An 18,517-nucleotide genomic window follows, 5' to 3' on the forward strand; every position below is an offset into this window, starting at 1 on the left:
AGAAAGATAAAACAAAACTCTGTTCTCGATGAAGCCTGTTGCGCCAAAGTCTTTCTACACTAAACTGGCCCACCAGTGTCCACTCCACTTACACTTCGCTTTTTATTGGCCCTTGCTAAATTACTAATACCCCAAGCAATCTCTCGCTCTGCAGACAAGTCCCGAAAGGCTCTGCTTGCTTTTTAAAGTCCACAAGGAAGTGTCTCCAACTCTCTCTGTGATCTGCTGCTCAGTAGACATTAACCACCTGTTTATGTGAAATTAATCCTATTTTTTACAGAGGGATATAAAATTATGAGGCACGTAGATAGGGTAAATGCCCCTCCTGATTTTATACACCACTAAATAGGCTCAATAGACAGTCCTTTCCCCAGGGTTGGGGAAACGAGAACTAGAGGGTTTAAGTGTTTAAGTGTTGGGGAGGGGGGTAGATTTAATAGGAATTTGAAGGGTGATCTTTTTACAGAGGTTTGAGAGCAAGTGTTTGGGGCAGGTACAATAAACCTTTTAAAAGACGCTTGGACATGTTCATAAACAGGGAAGGCTTAGAAGGCTATGGGCCAAATATGGACAAATAGGAATAGCTTGGGAGGACATGTGGTCGTCATGGAGCACTCGGGTCAAAGTTGTTTCACTGCTGTATGACTCGATAGCTCCCATTTTTTATTCTCATCAACTCTCCCAGATACTACCACTCAAATGCACAATAGGGACAGTTTATGATGGCCAAATAATTTACCAATCGCATGTCTTTGTGTGGAGGAAACTGGAGCACCTTGTTAGTAACCTGATGTTATGATGTTATCCCCAAATTAACCATCTATCTAAGCTTTTGAAAGGTTGACCTAAGGGTGGAGGGAAAAGAAAGTATGACCATATCTGTATGAGACAAATTCAGCCAGCTGAGTGCCAAGATGGTCTTTTCTTGTAGTCATTTCACCCTTGTCGTTTTGTGGGAGAAACAAATTGTTCCTACGGTTCTGATTGTGTGTTCAGGGGATGACACGACACCAGCTTTATTCAAGGCTATTTGCAGACTTCAGGGGAATCGTGAACAAACCTAACTAACAATGCTATCAGAGCAGTGATAGAATGGAACAGGGAGTGACAGGTTTTGGCTAACAAAGAATCAAGACAATGTGACAAGTACAGATTTAATTTTAATATATCGCAGTGGCAGTAAAACAATTATTGTCCTTTTCATTGGAATGGACACAGAGCAGGTCAAATATCTCATGAGGAATTTACATGCAAAGTTATAGATTATTCATGATTTATGCTTTTTTTTAAGATAAAGAATATTTTAATGTTTCGGTTCTTGGAATGTTTTTGAAAGTAATATTTGTTCATACTTTTCATAGAACCAGAAATATATATACTCAGTTTACAAAAATCCTTAGAAGTGTGGCATTTCCCCAGTATTTTTGCTGGAAAACCATTTGCCTTGTTTATAGCAAAATAACTTTTACACAGGGCCCATTTAATACCTTGTGGCAGGGTAAGGCAGATGCCGTTTTTCAGTTTTTGAAACTTTGAGGTGTTTTATATTCAACTTTGAGAATGGATTGGGTCCCATAGGTGGAGCCATTAAATCTGAGTTTTGTATACTGATGTCTGTTGACTTGTAGGAAGTGCCTAGATGAGAAATGATTTCATTCATGTGGTGATAGGGTTTAGTGTTACTGGTCCTTGTACAGAGGATGAGGTCCTCTGTCACCTTCCACTGGGTTTTCCCAGCTTTTTTCTGGATGGTCCAGAATCATAGATTGAATCCCTCAATTCATTGTTGGTGTGAAAACAAGGGTTAAAATGCCGATGATCTTGTATTTCTGATAGCTCTGTTTGCCCTCACGGAGCACCTATAGTAATTTTTGGGTGACATTTTCTTACCCACTTAATAACAAATTGTTGAGTTAATTTAACATGGAGGAGAGTCTGTACCTTTCCCTCAAATACACATACATGTATGCAAAACGTAGTTGACATCTTGAGGATTGTCCTGTATGTTGACGGTCCTTTGTAGAAGTTCACTTTGATATGTTGTACTTTTCCTTTTCAATGCGTTCTATGCTTCTGCTGTGTATAGAATGGTCTCCCATCTCAGATTGTGAAAGTGGGTGAAGAATTTTCTGTCTGACTTTGCATGTTTTCAGAGAGAAACCATCCTGTATTTCATGCTTTGGTTGTGGGACTCAAGTTTATTACACTTGAGAATCTTGTATTTCTGTGAATGGTCTGGAAAGTGAAGATGTACAAAATTTGCTCCTTTCTTGACCTCAATCCAGATAATACTATCTCATTGGAAATTTCAAAGTTCAAAGTCAAACTTATTATCAGAGTACATACATGTCACTACATACAACCCTGAGATTCTTTTTCTGCGGGCATACTTAGCAAATCTATAGAACAGTAACTAAACTGTAAACATCAGGAACTGTTAACTGTAAACAAGCTGTGCAAATGCAGATATAAATAAATAGCAATAAATAACAAGCATGAAATAACAATATAACAGAATCCTTAAGTAAGTATAGCTATTCCCTTTTGTTCAATAACCTGATGGTTGAGGGGTAGTAACTGTTTTTGACCTGGTGTTGCGAGTCCTGAGGCACCTGTACCTTCCACCCAATGGCAGCAGTGAGAGAAAGAAGTTGATTGTTGATCAGTGCTCATTGAAGCTAATGTTCCCATGTCAGATCTGTTCTGGTGTATTCTTGAATGGGAAAGCAGTGGAGGTTGGGAAATGTTTTACATTAAGGATTATTCAATTTTTCTCCAGGCCTTTAAAGATTTTATTGCATAGTCCATGTGGCTGAAATTTACTCTTATCTACAAGACCCAGAAGGTGAACTAACTCTGGTGTAGAACGTTACATGGGCAGGTGGGTTTTGTCAGTCGTCGTTGGCAGCTCATCTGGAAGAAGGATAAGATGGAGGAGATGGCGCCAGTGAACAACGCGACCAAAGTCGACGTCTTTCAGACAGTTTACGAAATGACATCTTTTACTTCCTCTTCTTTCAAATGATTCAGCTAGTATTGGAGCAAGTGATCTACATCTTGATGGTGTACTTTCGGGCTGATTGAGTGATCTGGAACTTTGATGTCTCTGAGGGAGTTTGGTGAGGTTTTGAAGGGAGGCCTGGAGGCCAAGAAGCCTAGAGACAGGGCACGGGCCCATGGTCGACTCTATTTCTCACGTTAAAGCATCAAGGAGGATTGAAATCAATGAGGACGAGAGCAGAAGACAAGTGGGTATTCAGCACCGTCTGCTTGCGAGTGACTGGTTTCTCTCTCGCTCTCGCTTGCTGTTCCCGGAGGACGGTGCCTGCATTCAGTTGGTCTCTGCCTCATCTCACTCATCGTTGCCAGAGGAGGATGAAGGAGTCTTGGACTTTGGGCAATGTTTCATTAACGTGGTTTGTGGATTGGATTCTGTAGTTCACATTAAGGCGTGTTTCTGGTTTCTGAATGTTGTTGCTATGTTGTGCAATTTTGATTGAGGTGGACGGCCTTTGTGGCCTGCAGTCAACGAGCAACACAGCATGAGATTGAACTGAACTGAGCTGTAACTGAACACCTCTGGACTGTTTCGATGACTTAGTGGTTTGACATTTTATATTCTGTGTTTCTCACTCTTTTTTTGCCGTTTACGTGATTTGTTCTTTTTTTTGGGTGGTGGTGATTTGATGTTTTTTCTTTGAATGGGTTCCATGGTTTTCTTTGTTTTGTGGCTGTCTGTGGGAAGACAAATCTCAAGGTTGTACATATTTTGATGATAAATTTACTTTGACTTTGGTTTGAGCCAAACTGGATCATTGTGGTGTGATCGGGTGGTGGAACAAACTCACGGGGAGGGACATTTAAACACCTGCATGTGTCTGGGTGATGGAGGTTGCCTTCCTACACGGATGTAAACCTGATTTCTGTTAGAATTCCTACTTCTGTGAGCAGTGGCCTGGACACCTTGCTTTAGCGGCTGTTGGTTGCTGGATTTTCGTCTGTGCATATTTTGTGTTTTGAGCTGGAGGAGCTTATCTCTGGCTGACTGGTGCTCTTTCTCTTTCTTTTTAAATCTTTTTATTGAGTAAGTATACAAAAAAGGTAAGCCATATAAACATTAATACAATGTTAAAGTATAATAAAATTCCAAAAGATAACAATACCAAAAAGAAAATACTACAAACAATGTAATTTAAGCATAAGAAACCAAGATAACATAATAGTATACTAGATTTTATATATATCAATGGAAAAAAAGAAAAAAAAAACCCCAAAAAAAAACCCACCGTGCAACTAACTAAAAGCAAAGCAAAGCAATGGGCTAACTTGAAACCAAACAGAGTTAAACTTAAAATCACGTCCTCAATCCCGACCTCCATTAAAACAGTGAAGAGAAAACAAGAAGGGTAAATATTACATTAAATGAAAATATCGAATAAAAGGTCCCCAAATCTGTTCAAATTTAAATGAAGAATCATAAAGGTTACTTCTAATTTTCTCCAGATTCAAACATAAAATCGTCTGAGAAAACCAAAAAAAGGTAGTTGGAGCATTAAGCTCTTTCCAATGTTGTAAAATACATCTTTTCGCCATTAAAGTAAGAAATGCAATCATTCTACGGGCTGAAGGGGAAAGATTACTAGAAATTTTAGGTAGTCCAAAGATAGCAGTAATAGGGTGAGGAGAGATATCTATATTTAATACCTTAGAAATAATATTGAAAATATCTCTCCAAAAAGTTTCCAAAGTAGGGCAAGACCAAAACATATGAGTTAAAGAGGCTATCTGCCCCGAACATCTATCACAGAAAGGATTAATATGCGAGTAAAAACGCGCTAACTTATCTTTGGACATATGTGCTCTATGAACCACTTTAAATTGAATTAGGGAATGTTTAGCACAAATAGAGGAAGTATTAACTAATTGTAAAATCTGCCCCCAATCATCCACAGAAATGGTAAGCCCCAATTCCTGTTCCCAATCTACCCTAATCTTATCAAATGGAGCTTTCCTAAGTTTCATAATAATATTATAAATCATAGCCGATGCACCTTTCTGACATGGATTAAGGTTAATTATCGAATCTAAAATATATATAGGAGGAAGCATTGGAAAGGAAGTAAGTATAGTACTTAGGAAATTTCTAACTTGTAAATATCTAAAAAAATGTATTCTTGATAAGTTATATTTGTTAGATAATTGTTCAAAAGACATAAGGGAACCATCTAAAAATAAATCCAAAAACCGTAAAATACCCTTAGTCTTCCAAGTTTGAAAAGCGCGATCCGTAAAAGAGGGAGGAAAAAATATGTTACCTAAAATAGGAATCGCTAACCCGAATTGATTAAGATCAAAAAATTTTCTGAATTGAAACCAAATGCGCAAAGCATATTTAACTATCGGGTTAGAGACCTGCTTAAGACGTTTCGAATCAAAAGGAAGAGAGGAACCTAAAATAGAACCAAGTGTATAACCCTGAACAGATTGTAATTCCAATGCTACCCATTTAGGAATAAATAGTATGTCCCGATCAAGTAACCAAAATTTCATATGTCGAATATTAATAGCCCAATAATAAAATCTAAAGTTAGGTAATGCTAAACCTCCATCTCTCTTAGCTTTCTGTAAATGTATTTTACCCAGTCTCGGATTCTTGTTCTGCCAAATAAATGAAGAAATTTTAGAGTCAACTTTATCAAAAAAAGATTTAGGAACGAAAATTGGTAATGCCTGAAACACATATAAAAATTTTGGCAAAAAAAACATCTTAACTGCATTAATACGACCAATCAAAGTTAAATATAAGGGAAACCATTTAGATGAAAGTTGAGTAATATGGTCTATTAATGGTAAAAAGTTAGTCTTAAATAAATCTTTATGTTTACAAGTAATTTTAATCCCAAGATATGAAAAGTAATTATTAATCAATTTAAATGGAAATTTATAATATAAGGGAAGATGTTTATTAATCGGAAAAAGTTCACTCTTACTAAGATTTAATTTATAACCTGAGAAAAGACCAAATTGTGCTAATAACTCTAAAACAGCAGGAATGGATCTCTCAGGATTAGAAATATATAAAAGTAAATCATCAGCATAGAGTGATAATTTATGGGACTTTAATCCCCGAGTTATCCCAGTAATATTTAAAGATTCTCGAATAGCAATTGCAAGAGGTTCTAATGCAATATCAAATAATAGGGGACTAAGAGGACAGCCTTGTCGAGTACCACGAAAGAGAGGAAAAAAAGGTGAGTTTAAGGAGTTAGTACGAACCGAGGCTACAGGGGAATAATATAACAGTTTAATCCAGGATATAAATTTCAAGCTAAAATTAAACATTTCAAGCACCTTAAATAAATAAGGCCATTCTACTCTATCAAAAGCTTTCTCGGCATCTAAAGAAATAACACACTCAGGAACATTTTGTGAGGGAGTATAAACGATATTTAACAATGTACGAATATTATAAAAAGAGTAACGACCTTTAATAAAACCCGTTTGGTCTTCCGAAATAATAGAAGGAAGTACTTTTTCTAGTCTATTTGCTAATAACTTAGAAAAAACTTTAGAATCAACATTTAATAAAGATATTGGTCTATAAGATGCACATTGAGCAGGGTCTTTATCCTTCTTTAGTATTAAAGAAATTGATGCTCTATTAAAAGATTCCGGAAGTTTACCAAGTTTCAAAGAAGCCTCAAAAACCTTATAGAGCCAAGGAATCAATAAAGAAGCAAAACATTTATAAAATTCAACGGTAAACCCATCAGGGCCAGGAGCTTTCCCCAGATTCATAGAAAAAATAACATTCTTAATCTCATCCATTGTAATGGAAGTATCTAATAAAGAAGACATATCCTGTGAAATCAGAGGGAAGTCTAACCAATCTGGGACCAACGGGTCCGTTACAGATCCGTGATGTCGGAATTCTATAAGATGGATTTAAGACCAGCGCTGCTGTACCCTGCACGTCTAAGGATTCGCATGTTAGATGGAGCTCTTCGTTTTTTTGATTCTCCATCGGATGCCCAGAGTTATCTGGATCAACTTTCATCTTCAACATCTTAATTGCCTTTTTTTAATTTTCTCCGTTGATCGGAGGCTGTGAATTGGTTGGTTTTAACTTTTCTGTGCCCTATTTGGGCAGAAAAGTTTACTTTCGATTTCTTAATATGGCTGCTAAACTTTCTTTTTAACTGCGTCATTTCTTTCTTTTCCCAGGGGATTCTGGGTGGTTACTTCCCTTTTGTCATCTTACGTATTTCCTGTGCGGCCTTAAATTTTGTAGTTTTTTTTAAATTTTATTCTGTTTTGCTTTTTATAATTATTTTATGTTAATAATCCTATTTTTTTTGTTGCTGTGTCTATTCATGAGTTTGAGGTTTATTGTGGTTTTTTTTAATATATACTTTCCGGCTTTTGTTCTGTTCTGTGTGTATTTTAATTGAGCTAACTTTTTTTTACTTATTTTTTACTGTTTTACAATTAGCTGATCCTTTTCATATTTATACCTTTTTTTTAGGGAGCGTATACCGGAAGTCATGGGGGTAGTTTTAGCGCTTGCTTCTTTCTGGCGGGTCTGCTTTAGATTTCGCCTTGGGGTCCTGGGGTGGGGGGCGGTGGGAGGGGCTTCACGTTTTAGTTTGTTTCTCTTTGGGCTATATACATTATTGAAGTATTGGTTACGTCCTTTTCCCCGGTATCTTTTGTATGTTCTGTTTCCTCTCCGGGTCTGTGGGTCGCGCCTATTGTCAATCCTCCTTGTTATGGGTTGACTTTAGGATTTATGGAGTCTATTATTAATTTTGTCTCCTGGAATACTAATGGTCTTAATCATCCTATTAAAAGGAAAAAAGTTTTTAAAGTGTTCCGGAGACTTAAAGCACAAATTTTATTTTTACAAGAGACCCATGTACGGAGGGGGGACAGACTACGTTTTTTCAAATTTTGGAAGGGACAACAATTTCATTCGAACTCCAATGCTAAGATTCGAGGCGTCTCTATCTTTATAGACTCCTCAGTTACTTTTATACAACAGGATATTATCTCTGATCCGAATGGTAGATTTTTATTGGTTAGTGGTTTATTATTTAATAAAAAAGTAGTTTTGGTTAATGTTTATGCTCCTAATATGGATTGTCCGGAATTTTATAAATCATTGTTTGATCAGTTTCCGAATTTGAACGAGTTTTCATTGATTTGGGGCGGAGATCTTAATACCTGTTTATCTCCAGCTTTGGACCGTTCGGCTCCTTTACGGACTTTACCTAATAAATCTGCAAATTTGATTAATTTTTTCCTTTCTGATTCTGGGTCGACGGACATTTGGCGTTTTCTGCATCCTCAGGAAAAAGATTTTTCCTTCTTTTCACATGTTCATCATTCCTATTCAAGAATTGATTATTTTTTCATTGATTCTCGTCTCATTTCTTCAGTGATTAAATGTGATTATGATTCTATAACCATTTCGGATCATGCTCCACTTAAGCTTTCTATTAAAATTATGGCCAATATACCAAACAATAGACAATGGCGTTTTAATTCGCTGTTGCTTCAGGACTCGGACTTTGTTAATTTTATGAATGAACAGATTGAGCTTTTTTTTACAATTAACCATACAGAAGATATTTCGGTTAACACTCTTTGGGACACTTTTAAAGCCTATATTCGGGGTCAGATTATTTCGTATTCCGTTGCTTTGAGGAAGAAACAGAAGCAGGAGGAGATGGTAATTGTGGACAAGATTAAAGAAATTGATAAGAAATATGTTATGGCTCCTTCTGAGGAGCTATACAAACAAAGAACTGAACTTCAAATGGAACACAGTTTACTACTCTCGTCCTCGATTGTAAACCAATTAAAGAAAACAAGAAGTGATTTTTATGTTCACAGTGATAAAATTGGCAAGCTGCTGGCTAATCAATTGAAATCTAATTATGTTAAATCTCAAATCAATCAGATTTATAACCAAAATGATCGATTGATATTGGATCATGTGGGGATTAATCAAACCTTTTGTGATTTTTATTCTTCTTTATACCAATCAGAGTCTCCTCGAGATTCTAAATATATGAATGATTTTTTGGTGCTCTTTCTCGATTACCTTGGGAGATGGAATGGGAGAAATTCCTTCCTTTCAGACATGCAGGTCAAGGTTGCAGTGGATAGCTTGGAGCTGATCTGCTGGGGAAGAGTTTTCGGAGTCGCTGCACCCCAAGTGCGCTGGAGGTCTCCTGAACCAGATTGTACGTGTAGGCTGGCAATTGTCTTCATTTTACATTTGAAGAGCTTTCAGAGTACTTCACTCATTAAAGTCAAACACTTCACGGTCCATTCACTCTGTTTCCGAAATTGGGTCATTGAAGGCAACTGGAGCAGGCAGCGTCAGAGGTGAGAGTAGCCAGTGATGTACGGTGAGTATGGATGATAATGTCACCCTGAGCTCTAGGTGAATCAGTTAATGTGTGATAGACTGGCAGCTATTCCGTCGCCCAGCCCTTTCTTTGTGAAAACGGATGAATGCAGAAGATCTTCAGGGGCATTCTGGGGGGAAGGGTGGGATTAGCCTTTGAGGAAGGTGACTTGCTCAGGTCAGAAATGAGAAACGATTGTTTTATCGTGCTTGTGGGAGCCATACCCTGGGAATTATTTGAAATTGATTATTCTCACTAGTAAACAGATAACAGTTAGGCAGAGGTTCCCATGGGTCTAAGACTACTGAGTGCACGTAGCTGTCAGGGTCAAAATGGTATCCAAAGCTGAGAATTTTATTTAAACGTGTTCAAAATGTTTACGGAGTAATGTAATATGAAACTGTTGCAATGCACAAAATGCAGGAAGATCTCGGCTGGTCAGGCAGCACCTATGGAAATGAATCAACAGTGGATGTTTCTGGCCAGGACCCTTCATTAGGACTGGAAAGGAAGGGGGTAGATGCCAGAATACGAAGATTGGGGGATGTGGGGGGGGGGAGGAGTCATATCCCTCCTTGTGAAAAAGGATGAATGTGTGTTGTTGCGGTGGATTTCTAGCATCTGCTGAATCTCGTGTTTGTGAAATGGTTGGCCGGGTTTGTTTTGGTATAGAAGTTAGTCACTGGAATTGGAGTCACAGTGCTAGAGAAAGATGCAGCATAGAAACAGGCCCTTCAACATGCCGAAACAACACCGCCCATCGGTCACCCATTTATACACTTCTACTCGTGTATCAGTCTCCCTCCTTTTAATTCTGCTGGTGTTCTTACCAGTGCTCTTCTCCACACTTGGAGCAATTTACAAGTGGCCATTTAATGTATTAATCGGTACATCTTTGGGGTGTGGAAGGAAACCCGAGCACCCCAAGGAAATCCACATGGTCACGGAGAATGTGCACACTTCACACAGGCAGCATCCTGTTATGTCTTGTAACACTAAGCTAATTCAAGGGAAGACACGGGCATCCGAAATGTGGGTCTGACTTGGAGTTTACTTAAGCAAGGCGCTCATGTATCAAATGGTAACATGATGACTATATAATTCACGTATTTATACATATATTTCATAATGAATTATTTAAATGAATATGAATGCTTAATCAAACAATAGATATACAAGATTACTCAAGTATTATTGAAATATTAAATATACAACACGTCCTAAGCCAGGATTGAACCTGGGTGACTTGGCGCTACGAGTTAGCAGTTCCACTATCTGCACTAATGTGTTGCCTATGATAATCTAGGAACAGCAGTAGGCCATTAGGCCCTTCAAGCCAGACCCATCATTTAAAATGTGTTTAACTAATCTGTGCTGCTCTCAAATCCTGTGCCATTTCTCCATACCCCTCTAATCCTTGATATCCAAATATCCACCTCCACTTCAAATACTCCTAATGATCCAGAGTTCCACCACCCTCAGCAAAAATAAATTTTTAGTATGACCTTTCTCAATATTTGGCAGCTATGTTATCTTGGATGTAGCCTCCAGAACTTCCTCATTATACTTCTATCTTTCTATCTCCAGTTTTTTTGCATCACCCATCAAAATATGTTTGCCTTTAAACAAATTAACAGATGATACCACCATAGTGGACCAAATCTCAAATGACGATGAGTCAAAGTACAGGAAGGAGATAGAGAGCCAAGTGGCAACAACCTTTCCCTCAATTTCCCTCAATAAAACTGTTTTTGATATCCCTTGCACTGACTCGGTGCACTGTTGTAATAAACTCATCTGCAGCATATGGATGGCATGCAAAACAAAAGTTTTTCACTCTGTCTCAGTACATGTGACAATAATAAACTGATCTATCAATTTTGAAACAAAAGACTGTAAATGATGGAAATCTGGATCAATGCATATCTTCAATCCTCTCCAAACTTCTGTCCATGTTCTTTCCAGTCCATGTGAAGGGTCTCAGTCTGAAATGTCAACTGTTCATTTCCTTCCATACTTGCTGCCTGACCTGAGTTCCTCCAGCATTTTGTGTGTGTTGAGCCAACTTACCAACCTGACCAATTTACCAAAACCTTATTGCCATAGTAATTTCTTCTTACTGGCTTGACATCAAATTTTATCTGATGACACTCCTGTGCAGCTCCTTGGGAAATTTGAGGTCTTAAAAAGGTACTATAAGTTGTTGTGTATGCACAACCACAACATTCTTGTACGTGATTATAATTGCTTTGTGTTTACTCCGCTCTCCCCGGCGCGGAGGCTGTGGGCCTTGCTCCAGCTGCTCCGGGCTTCGTGTCTATGTATTCACTTCCGTTCTGAATGATGTTGCTTCCTTTTGTTGTTTGCACGATTTGTGTTTTGTTTTCTCTCTCTGTGCATCGGGTGTTTGCTAGTCTTTTTTTTTAAATAGGGTCTTTCGGGTTTCTTGTTTTGTGGCTGTCTGTAAGGAGACGAATGTCAAGGCTGTGTAATTTATACATACTTTGATAATAAATGTGCTTTGAACTTCATTACTTTCTAATCTTCAAAGTTCTAAGTTCAAAATAAATTTATTATCGAAGTACATACATGTCACCATATACTACCCTGAGATTAGTTTCCTTGTGGGTATACTCAAGAAATATTAACCATAATAGAATAATAACCATAATAGGATCAATGAAAGACTGCACCAATCTGGTCATTCAACCAGATTGCAGAAGACAACAAGCTGTGCAAATGCAGAAAGAAAGAATTAATAATGATAAATTATTATGGTAAAGTATAAAAGCCAGGACCAACAGGCTCCTGGACAACTTCTTCAGCATGCCATTAGACTTATTAACTCACGCTGATTTGAGTGTATTTCTATGTTACGTTGACTGTTCTGTTTTTTATAAATTGTTATAAATTACTATGTTTGTACATTGCACATTTAGACGGAGACGTAATGTAAAGATTTTTACTCCTCATGTATGTGAAGGATGTAAGAAATAAAGGCAATTCAATTCAATAAATAAGCCATAAATACGGGAGAACATGAGAGGAAGTGTTCTTGAAAGTGGGAACATTTCGGTGATGGGACAAGTGAAGTTACCTCTTTTTGTTCAAGAGCTGGATGGTTGAGGGGTAATAACTGTTCCTGAACCTGGTGGTGTGAGTCCTAAGGCTCCTGTACCTTCTTCCAGATGGCATCAGTGAGAAGAGAGCATGGCCTGGGTGTTCGGTGTCCTTGACGATGGATGTTGCTTTCCTGTGACATCGCTGTACGTAGATCTGCTCAATGGTGGGAGGTCTTTACCCGTGACGGACTGGGCCGTATCCACTACTGTTTAAAGGATTTTCCATTCAAGGGCATTGGTGTTTCCATACCAGGCTGTGATGCAGCCAGTCAGTATACTCTCCACTATACATCCATAGAAGTTTGTCAAAGTTTTGGATATCCTGCTGAATCTTCGCAAACTCCTAAACATGTTGATGTGCTGCTGTGCTTTCTTTGTAATTGCACTTAAGTGGTGGGCCCAGGACAGGTCCTCTGAAATGAAAACATTAACACATTTATGCTCAAATTTTGTGAGAAATTGTTCCAAGTGTAATATGTTCTGAGCATGCCCAGTGTGACTTTTATTGGTTGAAATGAGAAAATATACAATTGTAACATTTCATTCTTTTTGTCTTCTGTTCCAGAGGGGCGACTGCATCTCCAGGATATCCCGTCCATAACCAGCAGAGGGCACCTGGATGCCACCCCAGACCTAGTAGTGGACTCTTCCTACTACAGCAACTTTTATCAGCCATCTCTCTATCCAGCTTACTACAACAATCTTTACAACTATCCCCAGTACCAAGTGGCTGTGGCAGGGGACTCACCTGCTTCTGATGTAGGTTCAACTTTGGGAGGGACAACCGTGAAAAACAGTCTTCGAGGACTGTCTGCATCATTTGTTTCTGGCCAAACAGGAAGCCAGTGGCCGGTAAGATCAACACTGAGGTTTTACTATTGTCACTTTGCTGCTTTGTGTTAATTGTGTGCATAAGTGACTTTTTATATTATGTTTTGGATGGTTTATCTATAGAAACCTGGGGTATTTTTCCTGATCCTTTCCTTAAGGAATGTCCATTGCCAGCTGGAAGAGCAACAGGAATGGGGATGGAACCTGTAAGATTGTGGGCTTCTCTTGTTACTTTACAACTCTGTGAGTCCAGCTCTTCAACAGGCATTAGTCTATCAATCAGTGTGTTTGAGGAAACTGGAGGCTTTCAAAAATGTGTCCAAAGAGCGGTTCTAGGCACCAGTGATGGGCCAGTGCCGGGTTCGACAATGAACCCAGGAGGATTTCTAAGGCAAGAAATGAATGTTTGAACTTCTGACCACCAGATCCTTAGGCCCACTTCAGCGATACACAGAGGGTCTGAGGCCCAGCAGCTGTTGGTCTCTACTGTGTACCTTTTGTTCCTAATTTTACAGTGCAGATGGAGGGGTGGTAGAATGATACACTCATGTTAAGGGCCCACGTTCTGGATGGGTAGAAGATTAGAAAGTTCATGTAAACTTGGAAAAATCCATTCTAAACCCTTTAAAAGAGGCAGTTTTAAGAACTCTGGTTGAATTAAACTCAGTGAATTTTCTTTAGTCAACCAATGTATTTATTAATGCAGCTATCCAGTGGATATCTTCCCTGTTTCCTTTCCCCTCAGTTATTTTACATTTTTTAACCTGTAATGCTTTCATGATTCCAACCTCACTCCTCCCACTGTTCCATGTGTTATACGGTTTGCAGGACATCTGTTCCGAGTGTCTTCAGTCAGTATAGAAAAGGGAGGGAAATTACTTTTCTTTTGCCTCGGCTTCTTCCGCTGACTGGCAGAGTTTGGATAAAACCACTCAATAAAAAAAAGATGATTTAACCCTTAAATGTGTTGGAGCGAGTTGAAAAGTAAATGCCTTCAAAAGCTCAAGGCCACCTCCAGCCCAATCGCTATCAGGTTTCAAGGAGCGGGGTAGGTGAAAGGGGTGTGAAGGAGTCCACAATTGTGGTAGCTGTTTAAATATTAAAATAAGTTGCGAGGCCGTTCATTTAATCTGTTTTAATGCTGGCAGCTGGGTTGTGCAGGTTTCTTGAAGCTTGGCAGCCCAAAGGAGTGGGTTATTGGCAAGGACAGCTTATGGGAGAAGTTAAATACCCTTACAGCTCTTCCTATCGCCAAGAGTGTTTTCCTTCACCAGCCAGCCAAGGTCCACGCCAGCTAACCATCTGTTAATATTGTAACCGAATGCCACGACAGCGTAGCTGTTAAGGGTGACACTGTTACAGCCCAGGGTGCCGGAATTCAATTCCAGCACTGACTGTAAGGAGTCTCTGTATGTCCTCCCCGTGGAGTGTGTGGGTTTCCCCAGGGTGCTCTGGTTTCCTCCCACAGTCCAAAAACGTACTGAGTAGGTTACTTGGTCTTTGTAAATTGCCCCGTGATTAAGTTAGGGTTGTCAGGAGTTGTGTGGCTCGAAACGTCAGAGGGGCCTATTCGACGCTGTATCACTAAATAAGTAAATTGTTACTCACTTTGGTATCTGTTAACAACTGGTTGAGCTAATCAGTTATCGTATTGAATATCTAGTAGAAAGTTAGTATTTATATTGGTGTGTTTTAATTTTCAGAGAAATGAAAACGATGAGAAAGTAAGTACATTTTTATTCACTTTATTTATAATCTGCATGGTAGCTTCTCCCTGAACTGCTTTCTGGTTTAACGTCTTCAGTTTCTAATTTTTTTTTTGTCTTCGTTCTTCAGCTGCATGTGCGAATTTTATGTTTTTCCTTGTTCTTGTTTTGTCTCCTGACAAGATTTGCTCTATCACCATTTTCTTGTAGCTGTGATGTCCTGTGCATGACTTTCACATCGTGGCTCTTTGCATTAGCTGACAGGATAATGGTATTCTTGCATTGATAGCAAGAATTTTATCGGTCTGTAAAATATACACATAAATCCAGTACATTTTATAGGGAACAGGAGGCCCTGTATACATTATGGGTGAAATTGCTGGCAGGATCTCAGACATAACGGGTGGCTTACTGAAAAAAATACAGACATTGCATCTGGAGAATGTCTTGTATTCAAATGCTGTAAAATGTAAAATTAATTGTGTTACTCGTTTCATGAACATTTTATGTCTTAGGAAATGCCTTTGTTAAAACAGCTATTAAAGAAATATCACATCTACACAACGCAGTTCAAATAATACATCTGACAAAGTTTCCAGAACGGTCACCAGTACCACTCTGAACAGGATGTGTACAATTTGGTAACATTTTAAAAAAAGGTACTATAAATACATTGCTCAAGCTTTGTCATACTGTACTGGAATGAAATGAAAACTCTTGAGAGCTCAAAGGAAAAAGACCCAATTGTGTCATTAAGTATGACTTGACCAGAAGGAAACGATACCTGGAGTCAAAAGCTTTACCCTGGAGTTGCAGATGTCAAGTAAGTCTGAATTACTTATTCTCTGGTTAAGTTAATCACAAAAAAGTAGAGCCAAGCATACTCCTAAAATGCAAAGCACCTAACTCATGCCCTCACTGTTCTTTTAAGAATTCCTCTTGCGTAAGTGTACCTTACACCTTAGTTTGTGTATAGACTTTTTTTGTGATCACGGATGAATTTGCACGCAGTTAATTCCAGTACTTTCATTAAGTGTGGTTATTTAGGAGAGCATTTTGGTCCTACTAGAGATTACTTGCAGTTATGAGGGGCTTTTGTCATGATTTGGCACTGGGAGTCAAATCAGGAGAACCCAGCAGAATTTTACTTTCAGCAAAGGGCAAGAACTGCCGTCAGTAAACATTCACGACTGGCCATTGAATGATTGGAAAGTTGTTTGTTGGCAGACACTCTCAGGGGTTTGCTGGGTATAAATGAAAATCTCACAAGGCACATAGCAGCTCCTTACACGACCCACAGAAAGCCATTCTAAGGTCATTGTCTGCAGGAACATCACTATGACGTGTCAGCACAAATGACAGGGCTTCTTCATCGAGATGCTGATTGGCTGTGGTCTACTCTTGCCATCACGGCGTAGATCAACAGTTTATTGCCTCATTTACAATTCCTATGTCCTTGACAGCCTCTTTCCAATTTCCATCTTTTGAAACCAATTCCCAAGATGGAACTTTGCATTTTGTGAGTGAGATGGAAGAGTTGGAACGCTCCAGTGTTGGTCTTGGTGCTTATTGAGGTACGGACAGTATGCTGTTATTAGACGGAAGTGGAAAGTGGACGTGACACTTCCTTGGCTTGTCAGTTTTCCCTTCGGTGATCAAAGTCATCCACCGTTATGTCATGCATTTGCTTCTTGGCCTGTCAAACCCACCTTTTGAGGGTCCCCCAGTAGTGAAGGCTCGGACACGACTGCTGTTTGACATGCCTTACCTCTTTCATTCTTTTTCAATCCTTTTATTAATTTCATAGAATGAAAACGTAACAAAGCAAAAATACGAGTAGTAGGAGATACATTGTTACATTTAAAATGAGGTATTGTAAAACCAAATAGTAAAAACTGACAAAGCTCCCAATCGTAGAGTAATAATGAATAATACAAAGCAAAAAAAAACTGAAGAAAAATCATGAAAAAGAAAAAAAAACAAACCCCATCCCAAAAAAAACTAAGCTAAACAGAATTAGTCAACTAAACTAAAAGACTTGGGCAATGCTAACAACTTGAAAATGGGAAAGAAGAAAACTTTAGTGTCGACGACTCCATTCCTCTCAACCAACAGTACAGAGAAATAAAACAAGTTTGGAAATGATCAAATTACATCAAATGAAAATGCTGAATGAATGGCCTCCAATCATTCAGTCTTTGGAATACTTTGAAAATCTTTTTCCATTTAATTGGATGGTTTAAACCATTTGTATTCCAAGAGACAAAATTAATAATGTGAACCATAATTTGAGATTAACCCTCTGGTAAGTAAAGGGTTAACCATAATGTAAACTCATGAAATCGGAAGAGGAATACATGATCAGAGAGGAACCGGAAATCTCGACGCTGCGGACATCTTTGTAGTTTTAAATCGGCCCAATAGAAAAAATTAAAAAAGAAAGAGACTACCCCACCCACCAACCCCAAGAACCCCGAAATAAGCCAGAGAAGGCTGAAGAAAGCACTGACTAACACTAACTCTAACCCCATTTCTGCAGGAGGCAACTCCAAAGATATATGTTATATAGAACAGTGCACAGACTGATGTGGCATTTGTTACTGTTTGCACATGACTACTTATGTATCTGTTTCACCTTAGAATTTGGATCTGGTACCCAGTCATGTAATTATGCTAAATTCTGCTGTGGATTTACAGAAGTAAGGTGACCCCAGACTATTCTGTGCCCGTTTGTTCATCAGAACTTTGTAGGCTGAAGTTACTTTCACTTAACTTGTAAAAACCTGTACTTTTTCCCCATCTGGAGCAATTGAGAAAACACTACGTATACAGAATATTATAAACACAGTGCAGGCTTGCATGCTGCAAGTTACTTGGCATATACCATGTAGACGCTACATCCCAAGCAACACCATTATGCTCATGATGCATGCTTATTAGCTGCTATGAATTAGATTAAAGCTGTGCATTTCAATTATCTTTACAAGCTACAATTCCCTACTGAGCTTTTCTCTTGTATGCCTTGTAAATATTCCTGATGGAAGGTAACAAGACCGATGTTCTTACAGGCTTTGTGTTGCACTTTACAGTTACAACGTACAGGATAACCAACAACATTGTTGGCAGCTGCTTGTCTGGTCTATAAGATGCTCCAATGCAATACTGAGATACATGTATTCCAACCATGTACTCTAAGTGGGACGTTGATCCTCAGAAAAGGCCCCTATTTTTGTTTTAACTTATAATCTCTTACGATCAAAGTAAGTACCCAGTATACTACGCTGAGATTCATCTCCACGGACAGCCAAGAAACAAAGAAAACCAAGAAAGAAACCCATGGAACTGGTTCAAAGAAAAAACATCAACCCCCCCTCCCCCCCACACACTAACAAATCGTACAAACGGCAACAAGAAAGAGTGAGTGAAACCACAGAATATAAAA

At 38.7% G+C, this 18,517-nt stretch overlaps 1 protein-coding gene across 1 annotated transcript in view; it reads left to right on the forward strand.

Annotated features, from left to right (window-relative positions):
- The window catches only part of dmrt1 (doublesex and mab-3 related transcription factor 1), a 119,208-nt gene that overhangs the window by 42,856 nt on the left and 57,835 nt on the right, over nucleotides 1-18,517 (forward strand). The window contains exon 3 of the mRNA XM_063069118.1: nucleotides 13,104-13,390. Within this exon, the coding sequence (XP_062925188.1) occupies nucleotides 13,104-13,390 (287 nt within the window). The remainder of the gene's footprint in view (nucleotides 1-13,103; nucleotides 13,391-18,517) is intronic.

This window comes from Mobula hypostoma, chromosome 16 (genome assembly GCF_963921235.1).
Source record: "Mobula hypostoma chromosome 16, sMobHyp1.1, whole genome shotgun sequence".
Taxonomy (NCBI): domain Eukaryota; kingdom Metazoa; phylum Chordata; class Chondrichthyes; order Myliobatiformes; family Myliobatidae; genus Mobula; species Mobula hypostoma.